This window comes from Lissotriton helveticus, chromosome 5_1 (assembly GCF_964261635.1).
Source record: "Lissotriton helveticus chromosome 5_1, aLisHel1.1, whole genome shotgun sequence".
Classification (NCBI taxonomy): Eukaryota; Metazoa; Chordata; class Amphibia; order Caudata; family Salamandridae; genus Lissotriton; species Lissotriton helveticus.
Window position 1 is genome coordinate 1,779,303,719 of NC_136065.1, and position 24,629 is coordinate 1,779,328,347.

General features: G+C 45.4%; 1 protein-coding gene across 2 annotated transcripts in view; it reads right to left on the reverse strand.

The window, feature by feature from the left end:
• KCNH6 (potassium voltage-gated channel subfamily H member 6) overlaps nt 1-24,629 on the reverse strand; it is a 1,032,645-nt gene that overhangs the window by 348,218 nt on the left and 659,798 nt on the right. For both annotated transcript variants that reach the window (XM_078645074.1, XM_078645073.1), the window contains exon 4: nt 16,290-16,501. In XM_078645074.1, coding sequence (XP_078501200.1) covers nt 16,290-16,501 — 212 coding nt within the window. The remainder of the gene's footprint in view (nt 1-16,289; nt 16,502-24,629) is intronic.

Below are 24,629 nucleotides of genomic sequence, written 5' to 3' on the forward strand. Positions count from 1 at the left end.
GAGCTTGCAGTGGCCCATCCAAATGCACCCTTGGCCCACCCAAATAAAAATTCCTGGAACCGGGCCTGGCTAGCACCCGTCGTAACAAAACAGACAGAAGGATTTCAAATTAGACATGCAATGGGTGCTACCAGCAGAATATCAAGTCATATTTGCACTCTCCCTTTTTTTCCTTATTGAGAAACTGGAATAAATCACTCCATTTTTTTCTTTTGGTCTCATACTGTCATCTAGTGGTCAACGCGGGAACACAAAGTGATTGATGTAATCGCAGTTTACCGCACACCTCGCATCCGGTTTAGGTGCTGCATAGTCTACGTCCCGAAGAATCAGTCTACCAGTTGGATCTGGTTGTTTAGGCGGGTTGTGGATTGGGGAGAAATGTAAGATGTGAATAAACATGGACCAAAAAAGCAAACACCAGAGGAAAACACAAAGAAATTGACGGGGTAGGACAGAAAGCCGGCAGAAAACATGTGCAGCCTCTCGAAATGAATGGATAGTTTCATTCACTAAGTGTGAGTCTTGCCTTCTTGGGCACAGTGTTGCTCACTGTTTGCGGGCCTCACTCCTTGGAGCATTATTCATTTGGTTTATGTCTCACACCTTAGTGCCCCCTCTCACTCACTGAATGTTAGTGCCACATTCTGGTGCACAGTCTCTTAGGCGAGCCTCACTCACCTGTGATGAGTCCCACCCCTTAGAGGCCAGACTCACTCTTTTTGAGTGAGCAGACTCTAATGTTTGCTCACTCTCTATGGACCCAAAGCTTCAATAGATTTGTGCACCAGAAACTGTGGTCTAAAACTCCTCAAAGCTCACCCTTGTGGCTCCTTGGCCTTGGGATCTCTGAAGAGGCCCCGCCTGGGGCCTCTGTGAGCAAGGGTTCACCTGTCAGACAGGAAGGAGGAAAATAGGTGAAGGGACAGAGCAAGAATGCTAAAAGATGTCGCTGTCTGCAGCTTTAAGAGGGCCAAACAAAGGGGGTTCTTCTCTTCAGCAAATGTGCGTCACTCCACCTTCTAAGGCGCCCTGCGTCCGGAGAAAGAACTCCTGACTACAGAGCGATAGAGAGGATGTGACAGAGAAGAGTGACGGTGTAGGAACACAGGAGGAGCAAGAAGGAAAAGAGATGGTGTGGACCAGAGGAGGAAAGGCAAGAGAGAGAGAATGTGGACATGAGCCAGGGAAGAATGAACAGAGAGTGAGGCAACAGAGGAGGAAGAACAGTGAAATGAGATGGCGGGCGAGCTCAGTGGCGTAGCAAGGGGGAGAGGGGGCAGTCTGCCCCAAACGGCATGAGTTATGGGGGCTGCGGCCTCCCCATGCCCCCCCTCACTCTTCCATTCGCCCGCAGCGGGCAGCATACGCAGGCCTAGCTACGCCAATGGACGGGCTGTGGAAAGAAGGAAAACAGAATGAGGAAAAGCACAGGGTGAAGAATAAAAGTGGAAAGAAAGACCGGTGGAGAATGAAAAGACAAGGTGAGGGCACATTGATAGTGGAAGTACAAACATTATATTTCTGTTTTAAGACAGTACTAGAAGGTAAGGGGATGACATTACAGTCCAGATACAACCAACACAAGCTGTGGCTGCTGTCAAAGATTTGGTTGCTGCAGTTTGCAGGAGGAGTTAGGATGAGACTCCTCGGAGTAGGCAGTGTGATGGGACAGACAAGGTAAAATTGTGGGCCATGTCGCTACCAGAACACCACGGCAGCCACATTGTACAAGACATTGGGACATGAAAATGTGCCCTTGTTGCATTGGGCAGATAGCTTACCAGAGATTGCAAACATTCAGGACAAGATGGTGCATGCCTCATGCGCTTAGGCAGCATTTTTCTGGATGCCCTGCTCAGGGTGTGATCAGGCGTCCTTGCCACCTGGACTAAGCTGGTGTTTCCAAGCTTGTCTCCTTGACCCGATGACGGTTCCATGAGCAACACAAGATGGCTGTTGAAAAGGACAATGCTGCAATCGTGAAGTGCTCTGTTGGCCAAAGGGGGGTCAAAGGTGGGCTTCTTCATCAGGTGTCAAACTGACACAAGGAGTTTCAGAAAAGGGACGTGGACAAGCCTAACCAAGATGGTGGTCTGTTCAGAGAATTCCATTTGAGGTTCCTAATCCAAGATGTCATCGAGTCTTTCCTGTGGGGTCAATTCCTGTTTAAATCATAAGTAAGTAGGCATTTCCAAGTGATGGCTGCATTAAAAACCATTTGTTCCCTTAATTTGTCTAATTCTTTAAACCTTGGCAATGATTTTGTTTCCGATTTTTACTTCTTGCAGTTGGAAATGTCTACTGGGTCTACGTATGGATATTCTTGCTTGGCTCTTTCCTCTTCCCTGATGTCAGGGGGAGTTTGGTGCCTTGATAATAACTTCTGTATTAATATTCATGTTCAATCAGGAACTACAACATTTCCAAGAATATTTTTACACTGAGGTTTTTCCTCCTAACTGGGACCCTCATAAGGACACACTTGGCACATTTCACATCTATTATTAAGATTGGGGGTGGCACCTTGGCCACTAGGTAGAGTCATCCTTACCTTGGGCAACCAACATGAGACCAGAAGAGCAAGCCGTCATGTTGGCCTGTGTTTTAGACATGGTTCTGTTGACCCATCGCCTAGACCTGGGCTAGAGTTACCCTCTTGAATCTTAAGGGGGTGGTTTAGAATGTATAGACCCATCAAGGGAAATAATTCTCCACTTTCTTATTGGCTAGAAAATAGTTAGAGTTCTAATTGTTCTCCCATTTTAGGGAATGAAACAGGCTGCTCGGCCACTAAGAAGAGAATCATCCCCATCTGTTTATGGGGTTCCTGTGGCACCAACTAAAGGAGACGTGGGTCTGATGCTGGTGAGTATGGGAGCTCTAGAGCACACAGCCATTGCAGACCAGCAGTAGTGCACAGGGGTTAATTGGGAACTGGTTCTAGTTGTGACAGTAGAGAGATAACCCCCCACATCCCCCAAACTGGAGCGGGGAAAGTCCAGGGCAGTGAAGGTGCTGGGAAATAACTGGGCCCGGTGAAGTCAGTGAGGAAGAAGAGACACTGGTTGGAGGCTTGGGGGAAAAGTGAGCCTTGCCTTAAAAGACTGGAAGGCCTGAATGATTGGAAGGAAGACTGACCAGTTTGTTTTGGTGGAATATTACATCCTGTGAGGGCTTAAACGGATACTTCCGATTAAATGGCAAGTCAGTAAATGTGTACTAGCCCTTTTAATTTAAGTCTGAAAAATCCAACCATGCTTGGAACTTGCATGGAGCGATAGTTCATGGAGCCTGCAGTGGTATCTATGAGGTGCCTGGGCAGCAGCATATTTTTATCAGCCGCTTTCAATCGTGGGATGATCGTATATGTATAATTCTTATGGATATGTCATCAGCGACTGCTCTCAGGGGGCGCCATGGCGTTGACACTCTGCTACTACTGCTCGGCATAGTATTAGTACAACTTTTATATGAAAACAAACAATCTCACAGATCATTTTTTGCATGTAAAAGCTGTAATATTACCTTACCAGCAGAAGAGGGCTCCACTACCCGTTTTGTGCTTGTATCAGGCGGGAGCTGTTACAGCCCGGCCTCATCCACTAAACATACCTGACATGCTGCACTAGCGCCACGTGGTGCAGCATGTCAGATAATGGAGCTTCAGGGCTTGTCAAACACATGCCTTCTTGCCCCATCATAAGCTCAAATAGAGAAAACAGGTCTACCTCGGTACCTTCAACCCTATTCCTGCTTCTGATTGAGCAGAAGCTAGTCGGTCTGCCTCTGGCTGCTGCAGTGAGACGGGGGGATCGTGGGCCTATCTCAGGTAAGTTTTTGTGCATGAAAGTCTAAGTGTGTGCTGGGGAGTGCATGTGTATGTGTGCATGTCTGCTTGTGTGCGATGTGAAAGTCTGACCCAGGAGTTGGCAAGGCCCAAGGCAGAGTGCCAGATAGTGCTTTAGGGCCCCGCCATTTCCATAATGCAGAAGCCGTCTCTGGGATATCCTAAGGTAGCAGGGAGGTTGAGCGCTCACATGCACGCAAAAGTGTAAACAGATGCTCACCATGCTTACAGCCAGATTCCACCTGCTAAGAAGGGTTTCTTCCGGTAACTGTGGGGGCATTTAGCATCTGTACCTACCGACGAGGACATGACTTTGCTCTCCAAAGAGTGTACCATAATCAAATACTGAGCTGGAGGACTGTCAGTGACAAAGGCAATGTTGCTCAATGAAGATCTTCATACAGTGACTGGAGAATTGGAAATACATGAAGGTCTCGGGATCATAGGCTTTGGTGAGGGATTTGAGGCGGCCGCCAGACCATACATGCCCCTATTCTCGATGGCTGAGATCTCAAGCACCTTTGTTGAAACTCAGAAGCCTTTTTGTCAAGCCCTCTGGCTGCCAGTATCAACATCTTTGCTGCAGAGGTCTGCCCTTGGGTCCACCAACCTTGGAGTTTTAATGGTGGGAGTTGGACAGGCTGAGCTGACCACTGGGCTGGGAGGACTCACTGGAGATACTGGACTGCAGCCATGGACAGTTATGGGATCTGGTGCTTGGATGCTTGGTGCAAAACCAGTACTGGAACCATCTGGAGAAGAAAGCAGAGTCCCTCTCCGCGATGAAGAGTGAGTCTAGGGGCTTCAGGGTGCTGCATGAGGCATCCAAGAAGAAATCTAAAACAAACAGGGATATCAACAAGCTGGCAAGTGCACTCCCAGGCTCAGATGGAATCTGAATCTAGGGATCAGGCTGAGGATCAGGATGATGCAGCTCTGCGTGTTTGGGATGATGCAAAGCATTCTCTGTGGAGAGGAGCGACAGGAGATGGAAGGAAGGGGGTCAGATGAAGGTGGACTGGTAGGGTATAGGGAGTCCCCTGCTCTGCATGAAACCATTCTCCAGGATCTAGTGTGGGAGAGGGAAAAGACACCACTGGTTAGCCAGTCACGTTCATCTCAGTTTATAGAAACTTCTTGAAGATGGATGCCACGGCCTAGCAGAACTGGTGCGCACATCGAGTCCACTGGCTGTGCTCCACGGATACTGTACCCCAACCTCCACTGCTTCTTAACTAGGAGCCTACATGAGAGGAAACTGGAAGCATCCCACTCATTGAAGTGGCCGCCTCTCTGTCTCAGCTACATCCAGAGCGAGGAGTCGAGGGCCTGGGAGTCTGGAGTGGCACAGACCTGGCAGGTTGGGCCATGCAGGGCACTCACAGGAAAAGGTGAACTACATCCTCTGGCGCACTCCCCTGGAGTCCCTAGAGAGGGAAGAGATCTGACCCAGGATATGCACCCACAGGTGAGGTGGGCATGAGCTCACTGCAGCTGGAACAATCAGGTGCAGATAGAGAGTCTGACGTCACTCAACAGAGTCCCTGAAGCAGGTGAGGCTTGTCTCAGTAGATCTTTGGCTCTGAGGAAAGCCACTTCTGCGACTCAGTGTGTTTACCATCACGGGAGGTATGTGCACCCCACCACGTGCTGCTCTGGCTAAGGGTGACCCTTCACTACCACCACATTGGACCACTTATAGTCTGCATGTGCACCAGGTGGGTCTTCAGAGACCCTATCCCCAGGGATTTAAGTGGCTGGCTCCTGTCGGTGCTCAGCACTGGCAGTTCTAAGAAGCAACTCCTGAGACAGGTCCCTAGTATCGGGCTTTCTATTATTGCCTTCACCCAGGGCTTTAAGTGGGCAGGGTCTCACCAGTGCTGAGCCCCAGCAGTTTTTTAAAGGGGACCTTGAAACGGGTCTCTATCGGGCTCTGTTTTGTGCCCTTGCACCGGCAGTCCACATGATGTGCGAGTGCTCACACTGCTCACTTCTTACTAGTGGAGAAGTTACGGCTTGACGTCATGCCAGCTGAGCGTTGGAGGGGAAGGGAAATCTTTTAAAGAGAGTCATTTTCTCTCTGGATTTTCTTTCTCTTTTTGAAACTCAGGAGCAGCAACATTGTCGTGGTGTCACCAGGGCTTTAAGTGGAAGCCATGGTAGCTGATTATTTATCTTATGCAACTAACAACCATTGAAAAAGCCAATAGTCGTTTCTTGTTGTAGGTCTGATGTTACTTATTGTATCAAATATCTAGACGCAATGACAAAAACAGCAAAATACAAGTCGGATGGCACCCTATGCTAAGCACAGATTTTGAGTTTATGTGTTTTTGAACAACGCCCTTAATTACACTGGGCAAGCCCCTTTGAGAGATCCCCCCCCCCCCCACCCCACAGTTTTTTCATCCCACTTACAGCCCTGCCCTCACCCTTAGGGTGGGAAAAAAAACTAAACTCTGCTGCAGTACTTCAAAAAGATTCATTATAGTACTTTCTCAGTCTCATCATTTCAAAACTGAAGGATTTTCATATTATATACAACAAAGCCATATTGGTTGATTATGCAACTAACAACCATTCACAAAGCTAATAGTTCTGGCTTGTTGCAGGTGCAATATTATTTGTTGTATTATATATCTGGATGCAATGACGGAAGCAGCGAAATACCAGTCGGACAGCACACTATGCTAAGCACAGATGTTTAGCTTATGTATTTTAAGCCACGCCCTTAATTACATTGACCACGCCTATCCGAGTGGTTGCACACACCGCGCACACACCGCGCAGGTGTTGACCAGTCCATCTACACTTTGATTCAGATAATTGCATCAAAGACTGGCAGAAGCAAGAAGCAAATGAAAGAAAGTAAAAATAGAAAAAAACATAAGGAAAACTCACGGGAACGGTGATATAGAATCATTCAAAGCAAATACGCTAATTCGATCCACGCTGATTAGAAAAAAACAGGAATCTGGCAGTGGCAACAGTAACAACCTACGTGAGTATGAAGACTTGCCGAGTATATATATGTACGTCATGCAAACCCCGTATTAATAGCTTTGTGGAGTAGTTTCTTAGACTGCCACTGGGTGGCAGGGTAGTCATAAATTGAAACTAGGGATGACCAGAATGCTGGAGTGCACATTCTATAACAATAGTAAAGCAGGAATGGAAATGCTCCTAAGGGATTCTTTATATATATCAGTGCTTGAGTAACATGTGAATACATTATCGAGTCCATAGTAAGCAAATCTGCTTGGTAGTTTCGCTCCATGCAATACAGCCTTTACATAAAACAGAAAGAGGGTCTTGAATTGCGATTCCATTTTAGGTGACAAACATTTGAATTGCGTCAATCCATGAGAAACCCGCTGTTTGTGCACTTCAAATCTCCGTGCAAAGGATTAGCTTAAAAAGCATGCACAAACGTTGCCTGCACACCTGTGTGGCCTTTTCGCCTGGTACACTGTCAGAATTGTGAACTCGGCTCTGATGGAGCACTTGACAAAGCTGGAAGTACAACTGCTTTCTGGGTCTATCTAGGGGTGCTATTTGTTTTATACCTGAAGAATGAATGTCTCTGCAGTCCTACCGCCCACACCAGGGAAGGGTGTTCCCCAACACCACCGCATCAGCCCTGGAATTCCTGCAGGAAATTTGGAGCCTCATTTTTTGGTCGCGAAACCTGCCATTCTCAAAATCACAGGGTTTGAGATCGCAAAATGGGTATTTGTTATGTTCTAAACCCATTTTGCGATTCGGTGAAAGGTTATCAAATTTCAAAATGGGTGTAGAAGGGGCCTATATAGGTCACTTCTTCCAAATTGCAATTCATTAAGAAAAAGTTTCTGATTCCCGAGTTTGAGTGGGAACATATTTGAGAAAGGGAAGCTGCCCCACTGGGATCCTTTCCCCTTTATGAATGTAAACAAAAGTTTGTCAAGGAGTAGGCAGTGGTCCTGGGGACCACTGCGAACTCTCTAACAAACGTCAGCATTTAAAAAAAAAAAAAACAGTTCTATTTTCTTTTTTCAAAATGGGCTGCATTAAAAAATATGTTTTATTTAGAAAAAAGCAGTCACAGACATGGTGTTCTGCTGACCAAACAGGCCACTATCCTTGTGATGAGTGAACATAGGAAGGTGCCCCACCACTAACTTTGTATCCCTCTTTTAAGGAAAGTTGAAGACGCTGTTTGTCGTTCTCAACTAGGTATTTTTAATTTTTACCATTGAATTATAATTTCAAGATCTGTTTAGTCAAAAAACAAACTTAATATGAACAGACAAACACATATATACAATATACATTCAACATATGTTATAATTTATCTACACAATGACGTGTGAACAAAAATCATTCTCTTCACAATTTGACAAAAAGATGATTACAAAAACCGTTATACAACAGACAGTAATATTTACAATATAATGAATGGAAAACACATTAGCAAATAAATAAACCTTTGTGCAAAACACAAGACACATTGGTGAAAAAGTGGAAAGAATAGTGGGAAAAATTCGGAAAGGAACGTGAAAACAAATTCGAAATAAATTGTCAGCCAGCAAAAGCTGGTTTCCAAATTGTCCTTTCCTAATAGGCCGACGCGTTTCGAATCCAGGAAATTATGTTCTGGATTCTCATCAGGGCGTAATTATTCTGTCTGCAAAAATGAAAAAATAACGTTTTTGAATATTTGGACTGGAAAGACAGAACTCCCTAAAGGGTGACGATCAGCAAGGGCGACCTACCGGGCTTCAGCAGAAACAAATTCGAAGGACAGTTATGCGTGCAGGCTGGGGGAACTCCAGGAGGAGTCAGAAGGGCAGGACTACCTACAAAGAGGTGAGATTGCGTTAGCGCAGCTAGAACATGTAGCAAGCAGAGTTCATTCAAAGTAAAAACTCAGAAGTGCACATACCGTCACCAGGTTCACTGTTTGGCGTGGGCAATCGCCATTAGTTGGAAAAAATGATTCTTCAGTAGATTTGTACTCTAGGAGGAGCGGAACGCTGTGTGTATAAAGAGTGCAAGATTTAATGCCTGTTGCTGCAATTTACGGGCGCAACCAAGATGAAAACAGTGGCAAAGGACATACCTCCCGGTTTCAATTACTCGGTGCGGAGATATATCTCTGCGGGCAAGCTTGGATGGAAAATACAAGCGGTTGTAACCGGACTCCAATAAGCTGAAAGTGAACAGGACCGGATTAGTTTGTTTGCGCGGTGAGCAATGCAGTCAGGAAAACTGTATTGGACAATTGGCATTTAATGGCAAATTTGGAATGTCCACTTCCGCGACCATTGTTCGCTTATAAAAGGAATCAAAATGTGGGACAACATATCACGAGGGCAGACGTGTCGTTACCTAAAAAGAAAATCGATCTATTAACCCAGTGGAACCTTAAGCCAATCACAGGTCACCACAAGTGTGGGACTTGTGTTGTATGTCCAAACACCATGGAAGGTGATGGAAGGTGATGAGTTCCAGCATGGCGCAACCAGATGGAAACATCACGAATTCTCTAATTGCAAAACTAAGAATGTCGTGTATCTGGTACAGTGCCCTTGCGGCCAAATCTATATTGGCAAAACCAGACAACAAGTGAACACCCGTATTTGCCAGCATAGATCACGAATCAAAAACAAAATCACGACTGCCCCAATGGTCGAACATTTCTTGACGGCCAACCACGATGCCAATGACCTCAGGTGGACAGTGCTGTATGCATTACGTCCATCACAGACCAACGCAGATTTGGATAGAATGCTCCTCAAAAAGGAAGCATATCTGATTCTGAAATTCAATAGTGTACGGAAGGGCCTCAATAGCCTGTCGGAAATTGCTAGACTATGATCCAGTGGTGTCTCGGCTCGTCGCCCGGACTGGTTCTGTCTCATTCATTCCTCATTCACTTAGTGCAGGTAATTCCACTAACATTGTATGGGATTCTTTAATAATATTGCGCAGCATGAACTACAAATCCCACAACCCTTAGCACACAAACGACGCGCTTATCCCCATGGCAACTCCGGGGGCGTCCATCTTTGGATCCCTGCAGATTGCTGGAAAGCCTCGTCGAGTAAACACGCAGGTAAGCACCTCTCCTGGGGCACCGCGCTAACATTCTTCGTTTGTTCCCGCTCACCGCGCAAACAAACTAATCCGGTCCTGTTCACTTTCAGCTTATTGGAGTCCGGTTACAACCGCTTGTATTTTCCATCCAAGCTTGCCCGCAGAGATATATCTCCGCACCGAGTAATTGAAACCGGGAGGTATGTCCTTTGCCACTGTTTTCATCTTGGTTGCGCCCGTAAATTGCAGCAACAGGCATTAAATCTTGCACTCTTTATACACACAGCGTTCCGCTCCTCCTAGAGTACAAATCTACTGAAGAATCATTTTTTCCAACTAATGGCGATTGCCCACGCCAAACAGTGAACCTGGTGACGGTATGTGCACTTCTGAGTTTTTACTTTGAATGAACTCTGCTTGCTACATGTTCTAGCTGCGCTAACGCAATCTCACCTCTTTGTAGGTAGTCCTGCCCTTCTGACTCCTCCTGGAGTTCCCCCAGCCTGCACGCATAACTGTCCTTCGAATTTGTTTCTGCTGAAGCCCGGTAGGTCGCCCTTGCTGATCGTCACCCTTTAGGGAGTTCTGTCTTTCCAGTCCAAATATTCAAAAACGTTATTTTTTCATTTTTGCAGACAGAATAATTACGCCCTGATGAGAATCCAGAACATAATTTCCTGGATTCGAAACGCGTCGGCCTATTAGGAAAGGACAATTTGGAAACCAGCTTTTGCTGGCTGACAATTTATTTCGAATTTGTTTTCACGTTCCTTTCCGAATTTTTCCCACTATTCTTTCCACTTTTTCACCAATGTGTCTTGTGTTTTGCACAAAGGTTTATTTATTTGCTAATGTGTTTTCCATTCATTATATTGTAAATATTACTGTCTGTTGTATAACGGTTTTTGTAATCATCTTTTTGTCAAATTGTGAAGAGAATGATTTTTGTTCACACGTCATTGTGTAGATAAATTATAACATATGTTGAATGTATATTGTATATATGTGTTTGTCTGTTCATATTAAGTTTGTTTTTTGACTAAACAGATCTTGAAATTATAATTCAATGGTAAAAATTAAAAATACCTAGTTGAGAACGACAAACAGCGTCTTCAACTTTCCTTAAAAGAGGGATACAAAGTTAGTGGTGGGGCACCTTCCTATGTTCACTCATTAAATTAGGCCCAGCCCCCCCATTTGTCCACTAGGGCCAAGCTCCCCTTTTGTTTCACTATCCTTGTGATGGCATCCAATCGTAGTCATTTCAAATTGAGGACCTGCATCATGAATAATAGTGCGGTGGGTAAGATTATGACCCTCTACTTTTTTTAATTTTGTGCGCTGACCTATTAGTACAGTTCAGTGACATCAATTATTATAATGTCTTCAAATTCATGGTCTTGTGGCATCACTTCTGGAGATACAGCATCTAAGGCCACATGATGTCACTTCCTGTTATGTAATTGAGGTCAAAGGATGTGTGATGTTGTTTCCACCACCACTACCATAGTGGTGAATTGATGCCCATGGTGCAGATATAACATCTTGTTCCAATCTGGTGGCACCAAAAGCGCACTTGGAAATTAATCTTTCCAGGTTTTGTGGATGCTGACCATCAAACATGTTCGGGTTTTGGTGATGCTGATTGGCAAATGCATGCCATCAAACAGTAGAAGCAACACAAAAATGGGCAGGGAGAGTGGGGCAGTGGAAGAGTGAGGGGGGCAGCGGCGGCGGGGTATCCACACTTGCCCCTGTTAGGGGCATCCCGTCAGGCCTCATTTCCATTCCCCATTAATGACACAGTGGGATCCCATTAGCACCTTAATCCTGGCTGACCCGCAGAATCTTCTGCCATTGCATTTGGATTCACTCAGCAGTGCCAGTGGCCCCTCAGTTGTGAGCTTCAACATTTCCTGCCGCGGTATGAGAGGCTCTCAAAGCTCTGCTAATGCGCCACAGTCCTGATCTACAGAACCTGCCAAATCAATGGAGCCCAGAAAACTCTGCCAATGTACCTCAATCCTTCTCTGCCGAATGCTTCTGCATAGTAGTGAGAGCACAGATATGCCAATGCATCTCAATTTAGACCGGATGGATTCCTTGCCACAGTGGTGAGAGCTCCCTCACACAACCATGACAATGCACCTCACTCCTGACCTGTAGATACGCAGGATTCTGCCCCAGTAATGGCACCTCAATCTTAAACTGTTGCATTTCCTGCTACAGTAATGGAGTCCCACCCTGCACAATGCACCGTGCTCCCAGCCTGCAGAATCTTCTGCCGTGGATCAGGCGCGGTGCGTCCATTGGGGCGTAGGGGCGTAGCCCCACTCAGACTCGTGGACGCACCGCGTCAAGCACTGCAGTCAGTAGTATTAGGACATTGTTTGCTGTTTCTCACGCCCGACACAATCGGAGTGCGCCAGGGGGTGGGGCTGGGCTGGGCTGCTACAGCTTGAGTGACAGTTCACACTCAGCTGCAGCAGTACTAGTGTGAATGTGAATTTTTGGCCTTTGATCAGCCCGCACATGCGCTTACGACTTCTTCCCCTTAGAGAGGGACCCAAGGGATGCTGTTTCATACAGCACCCCAAGGCCGCAGCCCCCGGGGTTGAAAGGGCGGATAGTAACTGTGCCCCCCTAGCCAATCCTGCCGCTGCATGCAGCGCCAGGATTGGTTGGTCCAACGCGCAGCAATCCAATATTGGGTGCCGCAGCCGCACTTTCTATGGCCAATCACTGTGTGACTCATGTGAAGCCATGCAGTGATTGGCCATTTCGGGACGCACGCACGCTGTCTGTCTGGCTGCTCCCTGACAGTCTGCTGGTGCGTGCCTGCTGCGAGGTGGGAAAGGGGTGTGGCAGGCGGGAAGCAGATTCGAACTCAGACTGCTTCCCGCGTGTGTCTGCTCTGTGGTGGTGGAACTTTCTGGAAGGAAGCCAGCTTGCCGGTGTCACCACAGCACTGACTCGACTGCAGGTTGCTGTCTGGACTCCGAACTAAAGTGAACTCCGGAATGGAGTTGGCAGTTCAAAAGCAGCCCAGGTAAGGCCCAGTTGGGCATTTTTTAAAGTTTTGGGCTAGAGCGGTAGAGCGGTGGGGGTGCAGACTCGAGTCTCACCAGGGACTTACAACATCCTTTGGAAGGGATTTCCGAAAGTCTGGGATTTTCAAGTAGAAATGATGTGAGGTAAAATGTCTATTTTATGTAGGAATGGTAAAGCAGTGCTCTGTGTGAGGCTTGGAGCACAGCCAGCACTCGGAGTACATGGTCAGAGCCCTGGTGAGTAGACTTTGCTCAGGCTTTATAGAGAGAAGCTTAGAGAGTAGGCAGTATTCTGACTTCAGGGTGAGAGACTTGAAGGCAGCGGAGCTTCGAGTGCCCAGTCAAAGACTTAGAATGTAGGCCGTGATCCCATCGAGCATACAATACTCCCTGGGCGCGCCAGAGAGGCTTGAATAGCAGGTAGTGCTCTGAGTACATTGTGAAAGGATTGGCGCGTAGTGTTTGGAGTGAATCCTTCATAGCGAGAGTCTTGGAGAGCAGGCTGTGCAAGTGCACTGTGACAGGCTTGGAGAGCAGGCAGTGATCAGAGGGCTTAGTGACAGGCTTGGAGATGTAGTGAAATACCTGCACTGCGTGTTGTGCTAGGAAAGCGCGCTTATAGGTAGGCTTTCCTATTTTCTATTTTTGATTGTGAATTCCAGTGATTAGTTTTTCCATGTTTTACAACATATAAAAAATCGTAAGAATCATTGGTTATCAGTCTTTACTCTTTTTTTACTGTATAAAAAAATCACAGGGTTGAGAGTTTGTCCAGTGCTCGTAAGGGATGTGTTTTTTTTATTTCTTTAATCTCTCATTCGTCACTATTGTCAGGTCTTCTCTCTTTCTTTCGTGCTCCTAATTCCCTTTTCTGTAACTTTTCCTGAATTTGTTCTTGCCCGTAACTTTTCATTATTTCCCTCACCTCCCTGCCTGTCCCATTTCCAAGAGCTCAAACTCTTCTATTGAGTCCCACCGCATGTGCATGGATCGGGATGCGTTTTAATCCTCGTTAAGATTTGATTACAGTACATAAAACGTTAGTGGTGAGCATTTAACACGTCTTACTACTGCTTTATTCTTCAGACAAATGATAGATTCCTACTGAATGAAGATGCTCTACTTATGACCAGGGTTTATATTGTAGGGCCCTCAGTGCTCTGCTACTGAAAAACAGTTTCCCACTGCCTTGTTCTTTGTCTTGACATACCAAGAAAGGACTTGGCTAATAAGTGTAGCATTAGTACCTGACTTAGGCCTATTCTTGTTCTACCTGTTAAAAGGAGAGAAGGCTGCTAAAGGACTAAATATGCATATTTTCTCTATTATAAGAAGAATAATCTCAGCTCAATATCTTTTCAATAAATAAAGTTATTGTTGTATGTACAGGTTATTTGCCAAGTATCAGGCTTTGTTTCTGCACCAGTAATGACATGCTTCATTTTGACAGTAAATAGTTGACTGGTCACAGTAACATTGAAGGTTGAACATGTTCTAACTTATTTAGCAGGCTCAGAACTGGCCAAGGCACCGGTTTCTGCTCAAATTATGCTATTTGCAGTACCTACTAGGAAACACTAAGCAAGACCTGCTTCTTCATGTTTCAAAGATGCACTGTTTGCAGCTCATATACTAACTTGTGGATTTTCTGCGTCAATGTGTGTGTTGCAGGCAGCACGGTCGCAGTACAATAGTCACATGCCTTCCATCTGCGACTGTGCATTGTTGCTGAAGATATTCATGATATGATCTTTGTCATTCTGTATGAGGAGATGCAGCTCATACAGGCATGCTTTTCAGACCAACAAAATGTAAAACTAGAAACATGAGTGTCGGGTACAGTACATTATCGGGTGAAATAATTCTAGGGATGTCCATCTGCACAGTGATCTTTGTTGCCTCAATCTTGCTGCCTGATCTTTCAGAAAGCAAAGCTCCATTCCACTCCCTATGAAAGAGGATGATATCATGGTGACGCTCCTTCCCTGGACTGAGACCCTGCTCATAGTTCCACTGAGAGCATGCTTGCCATAACTCAGCACTGCCCAATGAACAGTGAGCTGTAGTCGCAGGAAGTGAGACATGCTCCCAAAACAGGAGTGGAAGTATGTGCCAGAACATCAAGGGGCAAAATATTAAAAGGTAAGTTTGTATACATTTTCTATACCTAACTCCATTTATACGTACGTTGGTGATATATATATATATATATATATATATATATATATATATATATATATATATATATATATATCTTCAAAGTATGTAGGTGCGGAGTTAAGATTAGTAACTTTTAGCTCTCTCTGCACATCTACATAACCACATGCACTTTACTATTCACAGTAAAAAATGAGGTGAGCGTTGGTCTAGACAAATTTGCTTGAAAATGCACCATTTGCCCACTCATTTTTCAAAAATTTCTCGGGGGGGAAATCCCCCGAATCCTCCTTAGGACGCTCGCTCGCCATGGTGTGCTCCACCACTAATTTTACACCTCACCACTTTCAAATGTCACCAGCTGCCCCTGCTGTGAATGAAAGAAGTCCACATGACTGTCAATGCACCTGACCTGAAGAATGTATTACCATGACAGTAGGACCTCACACAACTCTGCCAGTGCACCTCGATCCTGACTTGAAGAGCTTCTTGCACTAACAGCGGGACCTCACGCAACTCTGCCAATGCACCGCAATCCTGACTTGAAGAGCTTATTGCACTAACAGCGGGGGCTCACACAACTCTGCCAATGCACCGCAATCCTGACTTGAAGAGCTTCTTGCATTAACAGCGGGGGCTCACACAACCCTGCCAATGCAACGCAATCCTGACCTACTGACCTACAAAACGTCTTGCTTCGGAAGTGGGGGCTCACACAACTCTGCCAGTGCACCTCGATCCTGACTTGAAGAGCTTCTTGCATTAACAGCGGGGGCTCACACAACCCTGCCAATGCACCGCAATCCTGACCTACAAAACGACTTGCCACACAACTCTGCTAAAGCACCTCAAGTCTTACCTGCAGGATCTACAGCCATATCAACAAGAGCTGACATAGTTCTCCTGATGCACCCAGACCATGATCTTCCTAATATCCTACTGCGTGGTGACCCAAGCAATACTAAGCCGCTGCTCCACACCTATTTGCTTCAGCACCCCTTTCAATCAAACATGAGGATAACACTCATTCTATTCTCCTAAACTCATTGTGAATGTATTCCTTTTTATCACATGTTAGTTTTAGTAGTATTTTATATAATTTTTTTATTGATATTACTTTTTTTGGGTAAATAATTGATTGAGTTGTGTCCTACCTGGGTGACTTTTTCTGTTACATTCTGCGTGCGCTCGAACGCATTGCTGGGCGCCACAATTTCGATCTCAGTGGTGGACGCCGAGCGGTGCTTCTCCAGGTTGAACTCCACAAAGTTGAGGGTGAATTGCGGGATCTGACTGATAGTTCGGTACCGCATAAGATCTGAATCTGAATTGGAGTTGAGGAAGCTGGGCTTCATACTGGACCTCTCTAAGACAGAGACAAAAAAACTACGGTGACGAAGAAGGACAAGCACAAACAACTCTACAAGAAGACACAAGACATAAGTCAACCATTTAAGCACTGTATAGGAACTAAAAAATATATATGACCATGCGCACTAATTTAAGTACTCAGAAAGCTGAAAAGTATATGTCCAAATAACTTTATCATGATAAACATTGTGCTCTTCTACAGGTTAGGATATGTGTTCTTAGCAAAAAGCGTGGTCATTAAGAGTGGCGCGCTGCACCTGGGATTCATTTGCCCACTTTCGATGACGGGAACAGGAACACATTCTGAAAAATTCTTTTGGGCATGGCCATCGACCCTTTCCTGTAACCTGCCCTTATCCACCATAAGTTGGACACTATGGCGTCTGCTTTGGTTACCCAAGCAGGGCAACAAAGCCATGTTTGTAAGATAAGGAAAGAAGTTAAGCAAGATCGCATCTACACCCGTGTCTTATTTATTTGTACCCGTTAGCTCTCTACTGGAGGCGATAAATGGTCAGTTCCAGTCCTCATCCTTGTCGACTAAGCTGTTGGCCAATACAGACCTCTGGTTCTAGATCTTTATGGTACCTCAGTCCTTTCAAATAAACCTATAAACCTAAAGATGCTAAGAGTGACGGCTCTTGTCACTATTGGAATGCGAATAGACGTTGGGTAATATTGTTTACAACGTGGGGATTACATCGCGATGCTATTACATCACGGTTTTCACAACGCAAGTCGTTAGAGCGACTTGCGCTGGATGGCCCTCTAGGACAAGAAACAATCAAATTTACTATTCAACACCTTCCCTGCTGTACATAGACTGGAGTTGGAATAGTAAATGATACTACCAAGTCCAGCGCCCTCCAATGGAATTTGTTGTAACGACTTACGTTGTAAAAACGGCGATGTAACGTACCGCAATGTAAATGCCTGCGTTGTAACGTCATACATCCATATACGTTTTCTGGACTCAAATTAGTTTCTAGGAAAACTAATGGAATCTTGGGCTTCTCACAAGTAAACATTTGTGAGGAACACAACTCACTAACATCCCAGTGACCTTTACGCAAAGACCTTTATGTGCTCCTTCTACTAGCCCTAGATTTGGGGTCAGCAGTAGCATCTTCATAGAAAAGTGAATATGTCCCCGGGGAACCCAAGTAGTGAATTGTGGGTATTTGAGAATGAAGGTCTATCCTTGAGTCAGATAGCACATCCCTCTTAAAGACCAAAGACTGGTTGAGTTTGCATCGGCACATGGTCCAGGCGTGATCAGTGCTGGATACCACCCTTCATCCACACCAAGGATTTCCAGCTGTGAACGACTTCCCCTTGAGGCGTTGCTAAGAGGTGGACTTTACATATATACTTCACTACTGAATCCACTCTGCCCTATTGTTTCTGTATTTCCACCTCCTCTTTTCATTCCTTGTATTCTTTCCTTGCGATTTTTTTGTGGTGTAAAAACCTCAAAATAACTACATTTAGCGGGGTGCTACTAATTCCAAGAACAACCTTAACTGAACTGGTTAGGGTTTGGGAGTTACGTACACACCAAGACCTCCATGAGAACAACCTGTGTCCTACTGGGTGCCAGTCCAGATTCCTCGCTTTCCTTTCCTAAATCCCCTTCACAGCCTCACCCTATACTCTGTGCTGCTTGTTCCAGCTCTCTCTCAGTTATTATCATATCCCACGCATAAAGCTCTTAACTTCGAAGCTAACCTCTTGCTGTTAAGGGTCAAGAGAACATCATGTCAAGCGAAGAACATTTTACATATCAATTTTAATAAATACACTTTGAATATTCATGCAGGCAGAGCTATTGTTCTAATTCAGAAACTATTCACTGATAGGTCCTTTACTTAAGATGGAACCTTATCTGCTTTAATCTCTTCGGGGCACAGGGTCAAGACTGATTTGCATATGGCTAGGTTCAAACTGGAATGGCATGGTGAGCAAAAAAATGATGGATTTAGGCCCAGATCTCTGAACTGGGGTGAATGTATGACATTGATCTGCATTCTGTCCATCAACTGTTGTTTTTGCATTTGTCACCCCGAGAGGGACGGGTATGCTCAGACGTGAGTCCCGAGCTCTCCATGCCACTGGAATCAAGCTATCCTGGCTGATGAGGGCTAAAAGCCTGAAACCGGTCATAGAATGCTTGCTTCCAGTCCAGGGAGGACCTGGCTTGGCAGTTCGAGCTGGACTGTTCCCATGGGGCACAGGGTCAAGACTGATTTACATAAGGCTAAGTTCAAACTGGAATGGCATGGTGAGCAAAAAAACGATGGACTTAGGCCCAGATCTCTGTACTGGGGTGAATGTATGGCATTGTTCTGCATTCTATCCATCAACTGTTGTTTTTGCATTTGTGACCCCGAGTGGGACGGGTATGCTCAGACGTGAGTCCCTTGCTCTCCATGCCACTGGAATCAAGCTATCCTGGCTGATGAGGGCTGAAAGCCCGAAACCGGTCCTAGGATGCTTGTTTCCAGTCCAGGGAGGACGTGTTCCATGGGGCACAGGGTCAAGACTGATTTGCATGTGGCTAGGTTCAAACTGGAATGGCATGGTGAGCAATAAAACGATGGATTTAGGTCCAGATCACTGTACTAGGGTGAATTTCTTTTTTTTAATTTTTATTTATACATTTTTATATAGCGCAAACTTGATCCCGAAGCATATCAGAGCGCTTTACAATACTTTTTATAACAACAAATGAACCACATTGTAACAGTAAGCTTTTAACTTAGAATTGGAAGTTCCGCAGAGACAATCTCATGATTACCTGGAGAGGTTTGACAAAATTAACAATGGCAGCACAGCAGTCATGTTATGTCGACTCCCCCAAAAGTCTACACTTGTGAAATGTAAAACCTGTATTAGCTATGCAACCCTGCTATCCCCTAATCCATAGGTCATGGCCTCACGCATATCACAAATTACCTTAGCAATGACATCACATATCAAACTGCCACATGGACTCTGTATTATATAGATTTAGGTTAAGAATGCTGCTCCAGTTGCCCTTTGTAGCAATACAAATCCTCACATGAATTCACTGTGATTGGAGTACTGCTTAACCATTTTCAACAGTTAGAGGCACAGAAAGTACATATATAAATTGTTTCTTTCTCTAAAAGTAAACTTTTTTTTAAAAAAGCAATAATTTGCGGCTTCAGTGATATTCTCAAAGGTGTGATATGAGATGTATTTATTTGTTGAAGTGTTTGGAACTGAACAATCTAAAACCTAAAAAAAAACTAGTAACATTTCTCCATTCATGTTAGCTACTTTAACGATTATTTCCTACCAGTGATTAAGTTAAAGCCATTTGCTTTGCTAATAGTATTGTATAGCAAAGCAAATGGCTTTTACTTAATAAAAGGCTAGACCTATTGCATTTTTAATGATCATTTCTAATTTGTGCCACTCTGCGCGGCAACACACTGACTTCACATACAGACAGACCTATGTTGTTGACTTCAGTGGCTCCTCTGCTCACACATCCTGTTGAGGCTTGGACAGTTTCTGAGCGACCTGCCACATGAGAAAGGCCCAGACATGATTTTTGCTTGCGAGAAAGTGTCACTCCTAGTCGTTGAAATGTCACTCATAATTTCACTCAAATTTTTAAAATGTCACACATGGCAATCTGAAACCTTGGCAGCTGTGTGTACAGTGAGCCTAAAGTTGTTGAGCCAGGGTCAGCCCGTGTGCTGGTGGTACCCCAGAGCTTCAGAGCCTTCCTACTGGGGCTGGCTCATGATGTGCCATTGGCAGGACATTTGGGCAGGACCAGACCTTTGCTTTTATCTCTTTATTTTGTAACTTATTTTTCAACTATCCTCTTTGTGCTTCTGGCCTTCTGTCACTAACCTTTTGCTTTGTCATATCTCACAATGTTAGTGGGTTTGCAGCCATGTTGATTGTATCACACTTTGTTTAAAGGTGATCTCAAACTGGATAACGCATTAACAGGCACATGCATCAAAAGAAAAAAACGGTTGCAAATGGGCAGATTCAGAATCTGCCCCTTTGCGACCGGTATTTTTGCATTTGGGATGCATCATCCCAAATGCAAAAATCTCAAATTAAGTAATCTTTAAATTGCGATTACCTAAATTGCGATTGCATTTAATGAATCGCAAATTAAGATTCCTTAAATGCAATGCATTAAAGTAAAAAAATCTGCGATTTTGCTAATAGGGGGCGCAAATTACCAAGAAGTTGAACTTAATGGTAATTTGCAAAAACTTTGAAAAATGCACTTTTCTGCATTTTTCAAAGTTTCATGTTGCGCACACACATGCCCTCAGGGCATGTGTGTGCGCAACATATGTGCACAGATCAATTACAGGGGTGCAACAGGGGTCCTTTTGAGACCCTTGCACCCTGAAATTGCATGCGCAATTTGCGAGGACCTATTGGTACTCGCAAATTGCGCATGCAATTTCCCATTCATTCCTATGGGACTGGAGGCGATTCCTTAACTATCGCAATTAAGGACTCGCAAAATCCTACGTTGATGCATGTGCCTGTTTAAGATCTCAAAGATTTAAGATGATCTGGGCATATTGGGTATTTCGAAGCCTTGATATAAATCTCATGATGTATTTGATTGCATCTCCTCTGCCACATTTATGTGGTTGTTACATTCACTTGACTGTTGTCTAAATGATGCTATTTTAAAGATTTTGTTTGCAGCTACCAATTCCACCGGCTTAATCGGAATGCATGGTTTTATGCATGGTATTTAAATCCAAAATAAACAAAATACTCAATATATCCTGTGCTGTTGCTATCACTTGCTATTAAATCTGATCCTCAGTAAGTTTCAGGTTCTGGTGAAGCGAGAGTAAGAGATACCTCTCGCCTGGAGCCCCTTCAGGGTCTGCATGTCGAGGTTGCATCTCTGGCTCAGAGGTAATGTGGGATCCTGCTTGGTGCCATCTGGAAATGCAGCACTGAGCATGCTTGCTTTGAATGGCAGCCCAAGGCCAGGGGCACAGCAGCTGGGCAGCTTCAGATTGAAACCACAATCAATGTCTCCTTGTACACTTCTAGGAGTCTCTCAACCGCACTTGAATATTCAGCATGGCGCAGAGAAACTCTACCCTTTCTGAATAAAAGGCTCAAGACATACATACTAACAGCTGATTTCTTGGCATCCCTCCCATGAATAAATTAGGACTTCCATTTTGTAGCAGGACTTAGGGACTCAATTATAGCTGGATGTAACACAGCATCTGCCACAAATTGGTGGATGTCCCATTAGCGCCCAACTCTCAGCCCTCCTCGTTTAGAGGCGGAGGGCCCTATGTTTCCGATGACATCCACAGCTGCGCGTGCAGTTGTAAATAGCAGTTTTGATCACCTGGATACCTTTATCAAAAGACGAGGCATTCTCTGACCACTGCAAGCTGGATTTTGATCTGGCCGCAGCAATGAAACAGTGGTCAGAGCAGCTCTGATGGTTCAACCTCCCTGTTCACTCTTCCTGAAAGACTAGCACTAGAATGGAGCCCACTGTACATTATGGGATGTCTCTCAATCAATCAATCAGTAGATTTGTAGAGTGTTTCTTGTCCCCTGTGAGGGTATCCAGGCACTGAAGGCTGAGACTACAGTTGCCGGCTGGTCTTGGGCTGCATCCAGTGGACAGGTGGTGTGCTGTCCACTGGGCTCACCAAGTGGTATAATGATGACTCTTTTCCTGTCTGGCATTTTTGCACCCCTGATAGAGGGAGGGGCTCTACAGCCACTGGAGAAGGAGGAGGTTGCACTGGATCCATCTGCGCTCAGGTTTAACCATGGCTGCCAAATCTTCCTTGGACGTAAAAAAAAACACCCACACAAGGTAAAGCGGCCACCCAAGGTTAGTGTAGTGGATCTAATGATGGTCAAAGTCACTGCTGTTCACAGTGACTGGTCTGGGTTGAACATCATGCCTCTTGAGACACAGTGACACTCTGCGTTATGACTGATGACTGCAGCTGAGACACACTTAGTGCCAAGCCGTCAGGCACCACATCTCTCTTGTAAAGAAGCTGTAGGGTGCATTTGCTGACCTTGTGAGCACTGGGCAGTCTCGGGTGCTACAGTTTCTTGGGTACACGGCAGGGATATCAGGCAGTGCTTAAGTTGAAAAAGAATACGAGCTGGAGCACAAAGTTTTGCTCAAAAGCCTGTGGCCGGGGCTATCGAAAGTCAAAATGCCAAATACCAAGGTTGAGTAGTCTTGATTCCATCTCATGCCCCTTTAACCTGCCACAAGATACTCCCTGTCTCTTTGTTTCACTCTTGAGGGTTCTTGTTCATCCCTACTTTCTCTCTTTGCCACTCTTTTCCGTCTTTCTCCTCATTTTATGGTTTGTTACTCTTGCTCTGGATTCAAGTCTGTTAAGGATACATTTGTGATGGTTCCCAAAATTGAGTGTCGGTGGGCTCCACCTGCAACCCCTGGCTCAAGTTAGGCACTGACACCAGGATTTCAGGGCCTCACACAGTCCGGCAGTGCCGATGCTTCTGTGGGCTGCAGCATGTAGCATTCTGTTTCTTCCTCCTCATCTCTTTACAGAACATGTCTTTCCTGCTGGCACCTTTCATGTGTAAGGGCACCTCCAATACTCCTTCTCAGTACTCAGGCTGCTCCTTCTCTCTAGCCAGACACAAGGCCATTTTCTTCCTGGCAAGCTGCAGAGCTTCAGGTTCCTGACCAGTTGAAGGTATTTGGCAATCTGCGATCCCAACCTTAAAGCACAGAGGAGCTTCTCGGTCTCCACTGCTGAGGGGCCCTAGGATTTCGGGGTAGAGAAATCTTGGTACACTGGCTGGTGATTTTCTTTCCCATACTTTTGCTAAACTTCCAGACCGAATTTGTGTATTCCACAGGGACAGCAATGGGGCTGATTTTGGGCAATACTTGTCTTTTGCTTGTTCCTTTCAGACTGGCCCAGCCGTAGTCTTTACATAGCAGGAAGGTGGGTGGAGCTGGGATTCTCCTGTCAGGCGAGACACAAACGAAGGACACAAAGAAGGCGGAGGATTCCTCACTTAACTGCCCGTAAACCACTGGGGTTGGCATTACTAGGAAACAAAGCATCAGAAAAGGAAAGGGTCTTTCCATACATTTGAAAGGAAACCTTTCTCTCCAGACTTCCACACCCATAGAGTCTGGCACATTTCAAAGGTGTGTCACGCTGTATGGCTGAGAGTGTCCTGCAATCTACAACTGCTGTTCTGCAGACTCCCTCCAATTTCCATATTAGGTACCACTTGTAGCCAGATTGGATACCAGCATGTTAACAGTAAAACACCCCACACACATACACACACACACACATGCACTCTACACTCTTCCTGCTACATGAACCTGTCAGACCCTGATTCAGGAGGCTACGGGGCAGGCAGGTGACAGTGGGCCACAACTGTGTAGGTTGACGCCTTTTCTCACTGTTGACCCAGGGGCTTCCTTAGCAAACTGAGCCAAGTACAACCCTTTTCACACTTGATTCTCAATGGTAGCAATGCAAGCAGTCACAGGATTCTCTGTAAGGTTAGTGTGGGGGTTTGCACAGGCCCAAGAATCAATACCACCCCCCAGCAGTGCAATAAGATCAGTGACCAGTCCAGTGCTTTTCCTTGTAGAAACGAGAAGTACTTTATTACACAGAAAACAAAGAATATCACTACTCACTCAATAATGCAAGCATACCCGGTTCAAGGATGTGAGTCTGTGTGCTCTAGGGGTCTCTGCCATCTAGGACTCCACCTACCTCTAGTGACCCCCTCTTTCACTGAGTTCCACCTTCCAGATTCAGAGTTTGAGGTAGGTCCATGGGTGCAGCTCATTCTCCCCTGCCACTGGTTTGTATTAGCACTCAGTGTCGCGAGCAAAGGTCAATTCAGAATCTCATCAAGTTCCCAGCAGCAGCACTGGGCCATGTTCAGCCCTCCCGTGGCCGCCTGATCTCATCGACAGAAGGACGCCTCTGGGCGGAATGTGGCAGTCTTCTCAGCCGCTGCGCGACAGCTGGCTGAGCAACGCATTGCTTGATGAGTCCAGTGCATAATTTGTAAATAAATAAGTGCTGGGGCACTTGTCAGGAGGC